General features: G+C 43.5%; 1 protein-coding gene across 4 annotated transcripts in view; it reads right to left on the reverse strand.

Annotated features, from left to right (window-relative positions):
* The window catches only part of CAMK2A (calcium/calmodulin dependent protein kinase II alpha), a gene marked incomplete at its 3' end in the record, with an annotated part of 118,426 nt that overhangs the window by 49,319 nt on the left and 56,324 nt on the right, over positions 1-12,783 (reverse strand). For all 4 annotated transcript variants that reach the window (XR_013981974.1, XR_013981975.1, XM_080991394.1 and 1 more), the window contains exons 4-5: positions 3,356-3,410; positions 1,606-1,671 (exon numbers count right to left, since the gene is read on the reverse strand). Coding sequence is in view for 2 of the 4 variants with exons in the window: in XM_080991394.1 (XP_080847520.1) it covers positions 1,606-1,671; positions 3,356-3,410 (121 nt within the window). The remainder of the gene's footprint in view (positions 1-1,605; positions 1,672-3,355; positions 3,411-12,783) is intronic.

Raw genomic sequence — 12,783 nt, forward strand, 5'->3', positions numbered from 1 at the left:
CCCTTTCCTGCTAGCAGCCATGAAGAATGGCTCAGTGCCTTTCTCTGCAGAGCCAGGCTTACCAACAGGACGGGAAATGAAATAACCATTGTAATCTGATTGCCATTGAAACTATTACAGGAGGGCATTATTGGAGGCATTTGGGTTCTTCCGTGAGAGGAAAAAAGAACAAAGCTGGTTGCTTTATGAGCATGCAGTGTTGCAGAAGCTAATGAGCAAAAACCACTGGATCGGTTTCTCACAGAAATTATGGCAGTAGATGGGGTGGCAAGTTCATGATCACTTTTCTCATGTTGGTAGGTCTCACTACGACAGCTTGATGAGACACACACATCATGTTGCAGGCATGTGGAAAACAGAAAATGAAGGACCAGGTGCCAGAACAGCTGTCTGCAAAATGAAATGGCTCTGTTTACGTTTTTGGCAGATGCTAATAAAGCAATCGTTTATAATGTTCTGGGCATACAGGAAACTTAATAAAAGTTGTTTGCTAGGAAGCACACCAAGCTGATAGTCTAATATGCCAGGCGATTGTAAGGGTGTGTGTGGTGTTAAGGTTGCACGTCTATGCTTACTTACTCAGAAGTAAGTCCAGTTGAAGTTGGTGTGACCTATTTTCAAGTAAGCATCTTTGCATGGCAATCGTCATCTTACTAGTTTAATCCATTGTCTCACAAAGCCAAAGAATCACCCTCCACCCCAGCCCAAGAGTCACTATCCAAATTAAAAGCTGGCAAAATTTCAATTAAGGGCATTTCAGGGCAACCTGCTTGTTGAGCATGCATCCTAATTTATTTGGAGCAATGATACAATGCTGGTTATTTGATGAGCATTTGTCCTGATACATTTGTGCAGAGGTTAGATGGCATCGCATCAAAGCAAGTGTCATTTTACACTTTCCACTGTATTTCCCAAGCACTGGGAAAGGACCAGGGAAAGACAGAGGCTGTCGGTGCTGAGAAGGAAGCAGATTTGTCTGAGATCAGGGTGAAAAGGGAAGACAGAAGTGGGCACTGCAGTTGCAGTGTCTGTTTTTGTAGCTGCTCTCACCACAGCTGCCCATATCAAGGAGGAGGGAGAAGGGCCAAGAAGGGCTGGTTAAGGAGGTTTCATGGGCCAGATGAAGACCGTGAGCTATCAGTTCCCAGTCCCTCACCTAGAGTCACACTGTATCACAGATTGTGCCTATATTGTGTATGAGCAGCTGCAATGGCTCCATTTCCACCCAAAACAAGGCACACACCAGTACTTTTCATTTACCCTGATCTTTGCTGGCCCTTGATGTCTGTCATCATGAATCTTACTTTTATTTGGACTACTGACTGTCTTTGGATTTTAATTTTATTGTATCTATATTGCATATATGTACACACACGCGCGCACACACACACACACACACACACACACCGAATATGCACTGTATTTTGTATTGTTGTTGGACACTGCCTGCTTACATGACAAGAAGCATAGTGTATCAATACAAAAAGATTGAAGGCAAAACTAATCGGTGACAGAGGTAGGTTCTCAGCCTTGTTGCCTGCCAGCCTCAGAGATGAAGTGTTGTACAGTTTTTCCTAGGCACTTTATTATTTCCCCCATACCCACCTGGCATCTGCTTCACTATAGTATTCTCTAGCAACGATGTCCTCAAACAGTTCTCCGCCTGTCACCCTGTGAAGAAATTAAAGAGGAATCAGTCCCAGCTCCAGACATCCTCCTGCTGCAAGGAATGGAGGAGAAAGTCAAGGCAGTTCACGTTTAAAGGGGAGAATGTGCTAAACCCACAGTTTCCCAAGTAACACACAAAACAAAAAACAACCATCCTTTGAAATGCACACTTCTCTGAATTTTGCAATGCAGTTCTGCAGCCAAGTAATGTATACATTTATTTATTTTTAAAGCATATACTGGGGTAAAGCACCCATATGTATTAGTGTATTAGTGGCAATTAGTAGCATGTATTAGTGGCAATGACATACAAAATGTATTTTATTAGTGAAAACAGTTCTGAGCACACACTTCGTATGCAGAAGGTTGGAGGAAGAACTTTCTAGTGGTAAGAGCTGTGGGAAAATGGTGGGAAAATGGTGGATTCTCTTTCCTTGGGGATTTTAAAGCAGAGATTGGACGGACATCTGCCATGGATGCTTTAGTTGAGATTTCTGCATTGCAGAGGGTTGGATTAGGATGACCTTTAGGGTCCCTTGCAGTTCTATGCAGTTCTATAATTCTATTATTCTACCACAGCTAGCAGTGATATTCATCCTATCAGATTTTTTTGCCTCATTCTGCAAACTGTAGGACTGTAATTCTGGAGGAAATGATGAAATGGGCTATCACCATTTCCTCTTTGTTAAGCTTAATATCTTGCCTCGTGTGGGCCATATGCTAAGCATGCAGAACAGCAGTCCCCTCTCAAGTGACCTTGCCAACCCCACTACTTCCTCGACAGCCTTCTTAGAATTTCTAGTGGAGCATTCCTACTGTGATTTTGCTTGCCAGATAGGAAGGAGAAATTAAGAGCAGCCTGAGAAGGAACAGGTTGGAACGGGAGATGTATCAGCGCCGTCTTGGATGCCAGACCCCTCTGTCTCAGAGGAGTAACAAAGAAAAACTGCAGCGCCAGGCAGGATCTCTTAAAGGATTTGGAGAACAGTGCAAGAGCAGCTGGTCCTCCAGGGACTTCACATTCAATATGCTAATTGTTGCTCTAAGAAGCTTGAAGGGCTGATCTGCATAAAGAGCAGTGCTAATTCTCTTAAAGCTGGATGCTGCAAAACGCTTTGCGAAATCCAAGCCACTTAACTGCTCTGCTTTCTAAAAGGGCTGGACACAAGCTACCCAACACTGATATCCAACTGTGATAGGGCACCAACTTAACCTGGAGACAGCTTTTAAGGAAGTTGAAGGTGGTTTGGCAGAGCCATTGTAGTCTGTGATGCACTACATACCAATTTATTTGTCTCTTGTCAAATGGGTTTTGCAGGGTTTTGACTCATTCCAAAATATTCTGTGTATCTGAAGAAGTGTGCTTGCACACGAAAGCTCATACCAAGAACTAACTTAGTTGGTCTTAAAGGTGCTACTGGAAGGATTTTTTTTATTTTCCAAAATATCTGTTTGCTTCGTGATGGTAGAGAGACAGATAATGTGTGCATGAGGCATGTGGAAAAATGGCTCCTTCACACCACGTTCACTTTTCAGTAGGTGGGTGGAGAAACTCTATGATCTAAGTCCACTTTGGACTGAGTAGCTCTCAAACTGTGTGTGTGTCCTGAGAGGTAATGCTCCTGTAGTGATTCACAGAGTACTTAACATGCATATGAAGATTTATTCATGTCCCACCATTACTTACAGGTCAAATATCAGGTAGTGGTGTGCCTCCTCTGATATGCTGTCATGAAGCCTCACTGCAGAGACAAAAATGGAACAGGTTACCAGCCAGAATAAACTTATTATATTCAGAGGTAAATCTACTGGTCTTTCACCTTGGTCCACTGAGCTGAAATACTTCCCTAGTGCAATGCAGGCTGCAAGTGTATGAAGTGGAACCACACTTCACCTCACCTATATTCATGTATGTATTTATTTTCTGACATTGATAGCTTTCCTCCATCACTGAACCCAAGGTGAGATCCATGTGGTTCCCAGAGGGCCACCGATCGACGCACTTACCAGACCCAGGCCCACTTAGTTTTATCAAAGTAGCGGCCTCATATACCTTCAGAACATGTCCTGGGAACCTTCCCCATCTTGCCATATATTCAATGCTTCAAAACGTTGAAAAGGAGGTAAACCTTCTGCAACATACATGCATCCAGGGAGTATTTTCCGATCACTGAAGTCGACTTTACTGACCTTGGCAAACACTGCCGTTTTTCTGCTGAAGCTCTTTATGACTGCAGACTATCAAGTAACAGAAACAATGGTTTCGATATAACACAGAAGAGGGAGAAAAGAAACAGTGGATTTCAATGGAAAGAAGGCAGACTGCGGGCCAATTCATGGGACCTATTGTGTGTGTGCCCAGGTGTGGGTTGAATGGATTTGCATTTCAGCTGAGGATGTGCTAAGGTACTCGTTTGTTTGTTTATAATGTGCCTAGATTACTTGTCAGCCTTACACAGTGGAGCCAAGGACATTTGTTTCTCCATTCAGCTCACTGATGGCTAACTGGATAGTTGGACACGCGATGAAATGATTGGGCAGCTTTGCCAGGGACTCTGCTGCAGTTTGAATCCACCATCCCCCATGTCTCATCCATGTTCAGGGAAACAACAGATGTTATTGTGGGATCGGTGCATCTCATGCATACAAGGTTGGTTGGGTTTTTTTACTGCATTCATATGAAATCATTGTCATCAAAATGCCAGTCTGTATTGTTTTCTCCCTTTAATTCAGATTTACCCTTTCCATGTAAATTAGATGCATTTTTTAGAAAACAATCTTGCCAATGCCTTATGTGTATATTTCAACAAGAGTTTTGTGATCGTACCACTACCACCCCACAAAAACAACAACAACATCATTTACCTCTAGCTGCTAGATAGTGCAGACTCACAACAGGGAATGGATGGCAGCATCTCACTCCGACTATAAACTTCCCCGAGGCTTTGGGCCAGCCATTGTTAGAATGAGTCAGGCCTAGCTTGGGAATTCAAACTTTATATTCTTTTAAGAACTGGGCTGCAATTCTATGCAGCCTAAAACACAAACATCCAACAGATTTCCATTTTAGGATTAGGGTGAAAGCTGAAATTCTTCAAAGGGAAAAAACAAATCATACGGTTGAACAAGGTGGCTCATCCCATTATTCAGGGTTGTACAGTTAGAACCCAGCAGCTAATAACAGCCAGTAGATGCCCCAGCCCAGGTGACAGCAACCTCTCTATATCTCCCTTCCCCCTGCTCTCAATGCCTAATATCTTCTCCATATCCCCATATCCCAAAGATTGCTGCCATTTGCTTGGCTTGATAAACACAGCTTCACAGGCAGTCTTGCTAAGACAGTACTCTGGCAGGCAGGGCAGGGGTTTTTGGGCGGCTTGGCTTGGTGATGGCATTCCCTGTGACCTTTTCCCTCCTTACTGTGTGCCAGATATCAAATAATCCTGGCATCCTCCAAGGATAGCTTCCATAGCCGAGGGAACACTCCTCCTCCATCATCCACAACTCGAGGCAAAAGACCGTGAATGGAATGAGAAACATCCTGGAACAGCCTTGATGCTCTCTGTGTGAGACTTCACACATACAACTTCCAGGGAATCCATTCTATATTTTTCACGATGTGGGGGCTGTGCTTAAATTTAACAATTATATTTTTTTCTGAAGGCTTGAAAGGAATATTGCTGCACCTTTAAGGGTTGCCTAGAAGAGACAATTTCACCAGGTTTGCTTTTTCTCATCAGGGAAAATACTGTGATGAAAAAAATAGCCCTTAGAAGAAAAATTGACAAGAATTATTACAGTCGATTTCCACAGATGTAAACTTGACAGAAATGGTTATTATCCTCTGCAGTACAGAGTTTGCACTACTGCAGCCTGGTTTAGCTGCTGAAAATGTGATTAGTCAATTGTTTGGGATGTCACAATGCCATTTCAATAAATGTGCATTATCAAAATATCCCTTGAACCATGCATATTTAAATATTACTATTTAATCTAATCTCAGTATGTTCTAGAATGATGAGATATTTCTGAAAAGTGTGTGTGTGTAAATGCATATTCCCAATGGTGGGCAAAAAAATGGAGGGAGAAACGAAAGAGGGGGGAAATGGGTTTATATGTATTTATGAAAAATCTAAGCAGAGCAATTTCAGCTACTGAAATTTTAATCACAACTACTGCATAACCTTTGGAAAATATCCAGTTATCTGATTCTTGCTATTACCAGAAAATTATTTTGTGCTAAGATACATTTCCAAATGTAAGAACAATCTAACAATCAGCTGCAAGAAGGCTGGGAAGACACCCAAAGAATCCTTAACAAGCAGAATATTAGTTGTTTCATATAATAACAGAAATGGTTATTATGAACAGTCAGAGGAAGGGATCCACATAATTTAGAGGCATGCATGTCATTCTTGATTTTAAAGGAGGTAACCTCTCTACTTCCCATATTTCTTTAAACATTTAATATTACCCACTAGAACATAATTCCAAAAAAGGCCAGGATAAAGAGGATGCTGATGTTGCCTAATGAAAAAATGTTTTTAAAAAATAAAATTAAAAAATCCACAAGTCATCTTCTCACCACAAAATTATTCCATTTACAATACAGGGGATTGTTTTAAGGAACACTGAAATAATACATGTGAAGTGCTAGTCTAAAGTGATCTATAAATGCCCCGAATACAAGTTTCTGTGAATCAGAAGTGGGGCAAGTGCCACAGGAGCCAACTCTTAGTGACCAAGGTCCCTTTGCCCCTCCCATAAAATATTTGAGGGGGCCAGGGGCTCCAAAGTTGATGGGAAGTGCCATTTAAATGGTGTGCATGTGCCACGTATTGTGAGTGATTATGCAAGGCAGGGCTTACTGGGACCCCCAATACTTTATTCAAGTTGGCACCCTAGGCGAGTGCCATTGCACTGAAGTCCTGCAAGTGGACTTCCTATAGGTATCTGGTGAGAACAGGATGCTGGACTAGTCGGGCCACTGGCCTGATCCAGCATGGCTCTTATTTTGTCCTTATGTCTTGTGTTCTTAATAGATTACCTGGTGAGGAACAATGACATATGAGCAGAATGCGGGACAAAGAAGAAACAAAGTGCCAGTACCTGAAAGACAGGTAGGTAGGGCAGAGATGAGAGAATAAAAATCTGCCCTCTTTTTGCTCTGGCAAGGAGTCTTTCTTGTAATACTTTATGCTTCCCCTTGCAACACTTCATCTTTGTCCCCTTGCAAGTTTGACATGAAATTTATTTTTCAATGTTATCATAAATACATCACAACCTTTGTTAAAATGTTGCCATCTAGTTTTGATTTGCACTGAACTTGCTGTGAGATTTATTAGGGCATTTTCATTCAAAATTATCACATCATTATTTCAGAGAATGATGGGTTTTGCTATGCTTGAATGAATCTTTCTTTCTTTCTTTCCACCTCTGTGTATTTGAAGATTTGAGGCATGACCATTACTCCTATCTATTTGTTTTATTTTTCATCTTTGGCTTCTGCATTTTGCTGCTAACTTTCAGAGATATGTGCTTACCCAATTTCCCTCATTTGTGCTAAGAGTTATTACTTCCTCTTTTTTGTTGGTATTTTAATAGAAATGTTAATAAATTTATGTAATCCTAATGTTTCCCCACCACACCAATCATTTGTTGCTGCTGTTTTCTAAACAAAACAAAACAAACAAACCTATATGAGGCCAAACAATGAGAACCATGCCTCATGTCCCTTCTGTCTACTTTGGTCTTCAGTCATAGTCTTCCTCTATATACCTCCACCGAATGGTAGGTCTTGATCAGTACAGCTGAGCTAACGGGTTTAGAATTGTCCTGCTAGCACCAGTATACACTTAATTCTGGGGCACAGTGAGGCAGTTGCTTCTGGCAGCGAATGCTGAATGGCAGGGAACAGTGAAGAGGTACAGAAGAACAGGTAAGAAGACACCAGGAATCACAAGACAGAGAAACCAGTAGGAGAACACTTCAGTCTCCCAGGACATTCTATACAAGATCTCAAAATAGCTGTCATATTACAAAATAATTTCAGAAATAGATTGGAAAGAGAAGTTGCTGAATTACTTATTACCAAACTTAAAACCATGGAGAGACCTGGTCTGAATAGAGACATTGGATTCTTATCTCATTATACATGATAAAGCTATTTTCAGTCATCTCACGGCTTGCTTTTTCCTGTAAGACTAATTGCAGCCGTTAACAGTCAGTCGTCAACAGGTTTACCACACCTATCAGCCAATCACCCATTCCCACCACCCTTCTGAGTAATACCCCTCCCCACCCTCTCACTATATCTAAGGGTCTGTTTCAGTGTATCTGAAGAAGTGTGCATGCACACGAAAGCTCATACTAATACAAACTTAGGTGGTCTCTAAGGTGCTACTGGAAGGAATTTTTTTATTTTGTTTCGACTACGGCAGACCAAAACGGCTACCTACCTTTATCTAGATAAGAAGAAGGGCCCTGTTGGACCTGCCTAAAGGCCTACCCAGTCCAAAACTCTGTTCTCACATTGTGGTAAACCACTGAAAGCAGAACAACACTCCCCAAACAGTATTTAGAGGCATAGTGCCTCTGGCAGTGGTCATAGAACATAGGTATTGTTGACTAGTGGCTATTGGTAGCTTTACCCACCATGTGTTTGTCTAATCCTCTTTTTAAAGCCTCCCAAATTGGTGGTCATCACTACCTCTTGTGGGAGCAAATTCCATAGTTTATGCTCTGTGCATGTCAGGTGCCCCCTTAAGTGGTCTGCTGCTTTCAGTTGTGGTGGACCATGCTGTGCCAGTCCAGTTGACTTCTGTATGTGGAAGGGGGTGTATGTGGAAGGGAGTGGCATCATCGTGCTGTGCCTCACACGGCAAAATGTATTGAACTGGCTCTAGTTACTTCCTTACTTTTGGCTCAAGGGCTGTGGAATTATATCCATGAAATGAAGTATGCTCTGCGAGTGCTTGGCCTGGGATAAGGCTCCTTTTGGGTCCCAAGCAAAGAGGCTGAGCTGTTCCTTCATGCTAACAGCAATGTACCCTACAAGCAGCTGCTTACTCACCAGGCAATGTCAAAGTCCTTCCTCCTTCTCCATCCCAATTTGCCACAAGAATTAGAAAGGAAACAGTGGGGGGGGCAGGGTTTGACAGAGAGAGAGAAGGGCACCAGAAGCTGTCTCTACATAGATTCAGTTTGTTATGCTCTCTTGAAGGACCAAATGGTTCCATAATTGGATTTCACACCTCAATAAATTAATGCCAGCTATTCCATTCAAGTGATGTTGGTTAAATCAGATTGGTTAATTGAACACTAAAGGAAGAGAAGAATCCCCCCCCCCCGCCAAAATGACCAAATTGGGTGATCTAAGCACATCAGGATGAGCTGAGACAGCATACACATATCTGCACACAAGACACGGTAAAAGGTAAAGGTAAAGGTACACCTCACCATTAGGTCCAGTTGCAGACAACTCTGGGGTTGCGCACTCATCTTGCTCTATAGGCCAAGGGAATCAGCATTTGTCTGCAGACAGCTTCCGGGTCATGTGGCCAGCATGACTAAGCCGCTTCTGGCGAACCAGAGCAGCGCACGGAAACGCCGTTTACCTTCCCACCGGAGCGGTACCTATTTCTCTACTTGCACTTTGAACTGCTAGGTGGGCAGGAGCTGGGACCGAACAACAGGAGCTCACCCCATGACACAGAGATGCCTGCTATTATACATGTATAGTTTTTCAGGTAAGGAAGTTGCAGAAGAGCTATCATGGCTTTGATTAATTGACTAGTCAGTTGCTGGTTTTAAGAGTGTGCTGTGCAGGAGGGTTTAGGGACAAAATTTACCTGGGCAGGCCCTATTCACACGTGCAGCAGTTATGTGCTTGTAAATGAGGACTACATGGGCAGAGCCACCCCCATTAATTATCCCCACCCACTTTACAACCTTAAGAAGTGGCATCCTTTGTCGAAACCAGACTTTGTTCCACCACGTGGCTTTGACTCCTGACCTCTCTCTAATTCTAGGCTATCTATTCCACCCATTCCGCCCTGCAGAACTACTGCCCCTAAATTTCTCTGTCTCTTGATAATGCCTTACCTGCTCACTCTGATGATAATCTCTCCTGATTGCACTTATTAAAATTCAGCCCTCCATCCAAAGACATGAATGTTCCTATATATGTGTCCATGGAAGGAGCAAGCAACTCTCACACTGTTACTTAATTGCCACCTAAGATCTCCTTTGGTTCACCTGGCCAAGTCTACCATCTTAGTCTTTCTCTTAATTGTATCCTCTCTAATCTCTCTGTCTGATTTCTCTCTCCAGTATTTGAGCTGGGCTAGGAGAAAAGTGATAGCTGGTATAGAGCACTGCTGGGATAAAGTGAGGGAGGGTTGGATCCTTTATTTAAAATGTCTCCTAAGGCAGCTTACAAAAACAATGAACCAGTTGAGAACCATAAAACATCAGGCAATGGCACAGTGTCCTCCAATAGATCTTAGAAGGCCAAGCCAAAGGCCAGCTTACAAGGTACCAGTGGAATGTGGTGAAAATTTTCATAGAGGCGCCAGCTTGTGAGGACAATGGGGGGCGGTGTTGCAAGCATGAGCATTGCGCCTCCCTCTCTAAGCCAGGCAAAAGTTTCCCAGGCTTTGGGAAGGAGGAGCCAGGTCTCTGACATGATGCTGGGGCCCTCCTGCTTCCTTCCCAAAGCCGGGTGGGTTTTGGGAAGGTGTTGGGAGGGCTCTTGGACCCATCAGAGCACCACACCTCCTTCCCTGAGCTGGGCAGAAGCTTCCCAGGCTTTGGGAGGGAGGCACCAGGGGAAAATTTAGGGCACTAGCCTAGTCCCCTGGTCCACTGACTGAATGCCACTGAGTCCAACCATGGTTGTTCTGAGGGGGTTCCCAGCAACAGAATGGACATAACCTGCCTTTTGCTTTCCTCTTTGTTCCTTGTTTTGTTTTCTCATCCTGCCTGTAAATAAAATCTGTTTCTCAAGGAACAACCTGTGTGTTCTTTGCCTTGTCTGAACCCTAAAAGAACCTCTGCTCTTGGCAGAACATTCACATGCAGAAGGTTCCATGTTTGATCCCTGAAATCTCCAGGTTGGGCTGTATGCATAGGAAGCTGCCTTGTCAGGCAATTGGTCTACCTGGCTGTCACACAGGCAGTGGCTTTCCTGTGTTTCAGGCAGGAGACCTTCCCAGCCCTCCCTGGAAATGCTGTAGTCCAGAACAGGCAGCTGAATGATTGCATGGGCCATGGAGGCTTTGTTTCAGAAAGTGCAGACTTATGGGGATTTAATACTGCATAGCCTCTGTTAAGAGATTATTCAGACTCGTCCACCAACAGGCCCTGGGATCATGAGACTCCTTGAAGAGCTGTTCCAGTCAATAAAGAGTCGTGCTGGGGAAGAAAAACAAGGACTCTCTGCTTCTTGCTCTGCTCAGCCAGAACCTCCCACACATTCCATCAGGAAGGGTCCAAATTGCTCGCCTGCTTTCAGCTCTCCATCTTTCTAGAAGTCACAACATAAATGTAGTTGCATAAAAGGCATGCCTCTTTTATGAATAGCGAGCAACTGAATTATTCAATGAGCATGAAAAGGTTTGAATAGATGGATTGGAAAAGGCACACCAGACCTTCACTGTTATAATTAGAGGCAGAGCAGAATAGAACGACTCCTTAACACACAACACCACCGAAGCATAAAGGAGACCACTTTAGAGCGATGACTTTTGACTCTAGAACTGACCACCTGGATTAAAGCTGAGCCCCTTTAAAGTGTGTGGGGGGGGGGGAAGGGATGCTAGGGGACGCATTCATCAACGACTATGGTAGATATTCAACCATAAATCCAAAACTAAGCTTAACTATAGGTGCAGGTGATGCCATACAAAATGCCTCTCTGAGCATTCAAAATCCAGCATCTGAACCAAGACTACATTTTTTCCCTCTCCCCTCAGCAACACTGTAAGGAAGTATCTGAAGAAGTGTGCTTGCACACGAAAGCTCATACCAAGAACTAACTTAGTTGGTCTTAAAGGTGCTACTGGAAGGATTTTTTTATTTTGACTGTAAGGAAGATTAGCTAATTATGTGTTGAGTGAAGGAATTCAGCTGCAGGGAGGGAATAAGCCACCATGGTAAAGCTACCGTAGTTACAGAGCTAGATGCAACAGGCTAGGACAGGCTTCCTCAACCTTGGCACTCCAGATTATTTTGGCCTACAACTCCCATGATCCCTAGCTAACAGGACCAGTGGTCAGGGATGATGGGAATTGTAGTCTCAAAACATCTGGAGGGCCGAGGTTGAGGAAGCCTGGGCTGAGACCTAGTCCTTCCTTCCACCCAAGACTGCTGCTTACCAACTTACAGCCGTGGGCAAGGAAGCTCTCCAGCATTCCTGTAGCAGGAATTGTGAAAACACATAGGCTACTGGGGTAAGCTTTGCAGGACACAAGGGATGTTGAGCCACTGTTAGGAGCCTATTTTGACACCCTATAAGCCAAAACACTGCCCCGCACTGACCAGGATGCATGAACATTACACAAGCATAAGATAGCAAACTGATTGATAACATTAATCTATTTTGCTATTATCATTTTATGTTTACGTATTTATGTAGTTTGAGAGGGACAAATCCCTTCATAGAGTACCCCTCTTTTTATTATGTTTTAGACAGGGTGGAGTCAAAGTGATCGCCTTCCTCATAATTTTAAATAAAGTGAAGATTCAACACAGAGGACGCGTCTCGTAAACTAGGGTCAACCCAGCCCCAGAAGCCAGGGGTCCAGCCCTTTGCACATGGCTCTGTGCCACCACAGATATCACTCTGCTCCTTCTGGCAGCATCAATTCTCCTCTTTCATTCCAGCCTGCAGCATTTTGGTTCATTTTAGATCATCAGTAGATAATTACCCTGTTTGTGCTGCTTTCATTGGGAACTGTACTCCTGAGTTTCCAGGCAGCAGTGAACAGTGGGGGTGTGAGGGGAGGAGAGGAGAGAAAGGCTTTCTGGGTATAAATAGCTACCAGATTGGTCTTGTTCAGTTATCTTGCTCTGTTAACACAATCCTGTCTGTTCCCACAGAGAAGCACTGCCACT

The sequence above is a fragment of the Podarcis pityusensis genome (genome assembly GCF_964106645.2).
Source record: "Podarcis pityusensis genome assembly, chromosome: 2".
NCBI lineage: Eukaryota > Metazoa > Chordata > Lepidosauria > Squamata > Lacertidae > Podarcis > Podarcis pityusensis.